The sequence below is a fragment of the Quercus suber genome, unplaced genomic scaffold (genome assembly GCF_002906115.3).
Source record: "Quercus suber isolate HL8 unplaced genomic scaffold, Cork oak 2.0 scaffold_5, whole genome shotgun sequence".
In the NCBI taxonomy this organism is placed as follows: Eukaryota; Viridiplantae; Streptophyta; class Magnoliopsida; order Fagales; family Fagaceae; genus Quercus; species Quercus suber.
The window spans coordinates 1,208,987-1,213,473 of NW_027069471.1; the positions used below are offsets into that span (position 1 = coordinate 1,208,987).

General features: G+C 38.9%; 1 protein-coding gene across 1 annotated transcript; it reads right to left on the reverse strand.

Annotated features, from left to right (window-relative positions):
* Positions 1 to 341: 341 nt before the first annotated feature.
* LOC112040129 (pyruvate decarboxylase 2) lies at positions 342 to 3,597 on the reverse strand. The gene is made up of 6 exons (XM_024073030.2): positions 2,889 to 3,597; positions 2,595 to 2,758; positions 1,523 to 2,173; positions 1,319 to 1,436; positions 790 to 978; positions 342 to 709 (listed from the first exon to the last, which is right to left on the reverse strand). The coding sequence occupies exons 1-6, from the start codon at positions 3,414 to 3,416 to the stop codon at positions 539 to 541; spliced, it is 1,821 nt and encodes a 606-aa protein (XP_023928798.2). The 5' UTR covers positions 3,417 to 3,597; the 3' UTR covers positions 342 to 538.
* Between the last annotated feature and the right edge of the window lie 890 nt (positions 3,598 to 4,487).

Sequence of the window (4,487 nt, forward strand, 5' to 3'; positions counted from 1 at the left end):
CCCCGAGCCTATGGAGATATTTTATTTTTTTTAAAGTGGCTAGAGACAACGATGTGTTAGGGACTTGTGGCGGTCCTCACACAGAAGTTTCAAAAAGCCGGCTAAGAGAAGGTATGTAACACGTTCAAGCGTGTCTTTTTCAGCCTACTGGTATATCTCTCTTCGTATCTATTTAGTTTCCTCTGCCTACCAGTCTCACACCACAGAGAGACGAATCTCATCAATAAAATGAGTACTGAATTCCTATTCCTATTCCATGAAGCTTCGGATAATCCTACCAATAATATTACTTTTATTATGCACTAATCTCAACAGACCATATCAATAGCTGAGGAAAAAGATTTGAAAAATGTTATCCCAAAACTCATTAATTTGATCTTTCAATAGTAAAGCAAATCCAAGGAAAATATACACAAATCTGCAAAACTCTCCTTGTTCAATACGCAAGCCACTCAAGAAGAAAACTCAGTATTACTATGTTAACATAAAACTGCTCAATTTATTTTGTGCTTTTCAATCTCATTAATGTGGCTAAGATTTACTGAGGGTTGGGTGGGCGGCTATTGGCAGCAGAGACCCTTGAGCCCCATTCAAGCAGCTCTTTGCTGGTGTCATCCTTGTGAACAATCACCTCAATGAAGCACAGGTTGTCCTTCTTATCCCCTGTTGCTGTTTCAATTGCTTCAATCAGCTCCTCCTCGCAACGGACCTGAAAACAATAGTATTATCAGTGTTTCTAAGCATTGGTATTGATGCACTAGAGCGTATGCACCATGTTAAACAACTCACCTTGGTTGTCCAGCACTTGCCCTCGCCATTGTGGATTGCATCAACCAACCCAGTGTAGTTCCAGTTCTTAATCACATTGTAAGGCCCGTCATGGATTTCAACTTCAATGGTGTATCCACCGTTGTTTATCAGGAAGATGATGGTCCTTTGCCCATTTCTAATCATTGTTGACACATCTTGTGCAGTGACCTGTGAGGCAATAAAAACACATCAAGATTTTATGAATCAAAGTCCTGGGTGAAATCTTGGCAGTTCTAGTATGTTGGAAAGAATTAATATATGGATTTAGGTAAGATATAGCCATCCATATATGACATTTGAAACATTGACATGCAATGCCATTCTGGAATTTTGTAAGAAATTTTCATGACAATATTGATTCTAGATTTTCATTTGTTGAGTGATAAATGTCAAAATAAGTTTAAAAGAATCAATTATCAATTTTGGATGTGGTCCGCAAGGTTCTTGCTTGCCTACATTGTAAGCAGAAAAAAAATAATTGCTACAGACAATTAGGAACAAGGCAAACCTGGAAGCTCCCATCACCAATGCAGGCAATCACTCGCTTCTCAGGCACAGCCTGTGCATAGCCAAGAGTCGCACCAACTGACCAACCAATTGATCCATATTGCATTTGGAACTCGTATCTGCAAGCCAATCAAATCTTTTAATTAATACTAAAAGGTCCAACTTAGAAACAAACATCAAATACTATATGCTCTCCACCACTTACCCGCAGCCCCGTGGCAATTTCAGCTTCTGGCAGTTAAACCATGAGTCCCCTGTCTCAGCAATCACAGCAGTCTCACTGGACAGCATGTTCTGTATATGCTGGAACAGAACATTAACCCTCAAAGGTTCTTTTGGTGCAGATTTCAAAGGATGTCCCTCAGGAACAAAGATCCTATGATAGTTCTCATAAGCAGTTGTATTTCGCTTGAGCCGCTTGCCAAGTGCTCTGAGGAAATCCTTCATCAAAATACACCCAAATGCAGGTCCATTCCCGATCACAACACGGTCAGGTTGCACAATGATTGCCTTCTCTTTCTTGAGAAGCAATGAGTACCCAACAGAGCTATAGTCATTGAATATAGGTCCAGCAAACAAATAAGCATCGGCAGACTCCACAATCTCCGCACAAAACGGAGTGCTGATAGCACCCCAATAAGTCCCAATGAAATGTGGGTGGTGCTCAGGCACAAGCCCTTTCGCTGATGGCATCACAGCAACGGGATAACCACAAGCATCAGCTAGTTCAACAAATGCATCAGTTGCATTTGCAACTCTCAGTTTAGGACCCCCCACCAATACTGGTTTCACAGCCTTGTCCAAAAACCCCACTGCTGCCTCCACTGCAGCTTCTAATCCCATCTGATTACTCAATCTGTATCCTCCCCAAAACACAAAAAACCCAATAAATAAATCTCATAATAGCTCAACAACCAGAATCACAGGATCTACAAAAAGATGGTTTTGAAAACATGATTTTTAAAAACGCAATTTGAGCATTTGGTAAAATCTATAACATGTACTGTTGCTTTAAAAACTGCAATACTAAAACGAAGTTGAAAATGCATAAGTTGCAATTTGAAGACGCATTTCTTCTAACTTCGATTTTAAGAACACAAAAATATGCCAGTTTTTTTTTGTGTTTTCATTTAAGATCACTCTTTTTCACCACGAAAATGCATGGTTTCAAAAGTACTTTCTCAGAATATAGTTTTTTTAATATTCACTTTTACGCCCATACAAGGAAAATAAAATCTCCTTAAATAAATAAATATATATAAAGTCCAAAATTTTACCTGGGACTCAACGAAAATGGAACAGGTTCACGACTAAACGTTGGATGAGGAACCCCAGCCAAGTTACAGCTTATACTAATATAAACAGGCTTGCTTTCCTTCAACGAAGTCGAAATCGCTGTATCAATCAACTCATGTGCATCTTCCAAATTATTCACCACAGCCTACAAAAACAAAATTAAGCAAAAAAAATCACAACTTTAACCAAATTTCCATATCAAAATCACATTTTTTTCACAGTAAAAACTAAAAAACCCAACTGGGTCTCAATCATTTTTTTTCTTTTTTTAATACCTGATAGCAAGTGACAGTCTGAAAACACCGAAGCTCTTGACTAAAGTCAGGCAATCCGATTGTATGGTGCAAAATCCTGTTGGTTCCATAGTCATTGGAGTTGGGCCCACCAACAATGCAAATGAGAGGGAGGTTTTCACTGTAAGCTCCGGCGATCGCGTTGAGCACACTGAGCCCACCGACGGTGAAAGTAACAACGCACGCGCCGACGCCACGGGACCGCGCGTAGCCGTCGGCGGCGTAGCCGGCGTTGAGCTCGTTACAGCAGCCAACGTTGGTGAGACCAGGCTCGGCGATGAGGTGGTCGAGAAGAGTGAGGTTAAAGTCACCCGGTACAGAGAATATGTCCGTGACACCGATTTGGACGAGCCGGCGAGCGAGGTGGCGACCCAGTGTGGCGTCCGAGGGGGTGACAATGGTGGAAGGGGTTGAGCTTTGGATGGTGGAGACGGCGCCGTTTGACGGTACGGCACAGAGGTCTGTGCTGCTGTGTGGGCAAGCGTCGAGCGCTCCTATTTTGGTGTCCATGTTTTGAGAGATAGTGTAAACAATCAAGGGAATGAATGAATGGTTTTGGTTTTGTTTAGTTGTTTTTGTTTGTGTGATAGTTCTAGAACTAGAGAGACAGAGAGAGACAGAGAGAGAGAGAAAATAGAGGAAAAGCGTAGGAGAATTTTTTTTGTTTGTTTGGGAATTGGTGTGAGTGAGTGAGAGAAGTGAAAGTGAATTTATAGGGGGATTTTGATAGTGGGATTTGTTACTAGGGGCGGTTTTGGAAGGTGTTTTGTAGTTTTAGCAAACGGAAATGTCGCCAAAAAGGAAATGTTTGCAGACTAATAATTGATTTTGAGGTTTAAAAAAAAATACTAATTTCATAATTATATATAACTGTTGGAAATATATGTGTCTCAAGCCTATAATTGATTTTGATTTTTACTAAAAGTAATTTCGTAATAATAACAATGAGAATGAAAGAAATTTGAATATTAAAATATCATAATAGTCAATTGAACTATAAGGTTTTTGATTTTTTACACCAGTTTTTTGTTGATATGAATTTGTAGGTACTCAAGAAAGGCAAAAATTCTTGAGTACCTACAATAAAAGGATCCAATGTGGGACAAAAAGAATTCAAGCCAAGGCAAGGCAAATGAGGCAATCAAGCCAAAAAAAGTCAAAACCAAAGGCAAAAATTCTTGAGTACCTACAAAATTTATTTTATAACATTTACAATTTGTAGATTATGAAAATTTTTGTGTAGGTAGGTTTATTGTTTAATAACAAAATTGGTAAAATTATTATTAAGTTTTAATATGAATCTATTAGAATGAAGTATTATTTTATACGAGCATCCACATCAGCTCTTGTATACTCTTGTATAATAGAAAAGAGAGAAACTTTACACATCTAACCCATAAAACTTCTCACATTAGTCCGTTTAAAAATGTATAAAGTCTTCCAAATTTATCAACGAGCTACAGTACCCGTGTAAATTTACACGAGCACTGTAGCATGTGTATATGATTTTTTAATGGTTTTTTTTCTCTCTCCCTGGTACTGTAGCATGACTTTGCTCGACACTGTAGTACTGTAGTATTA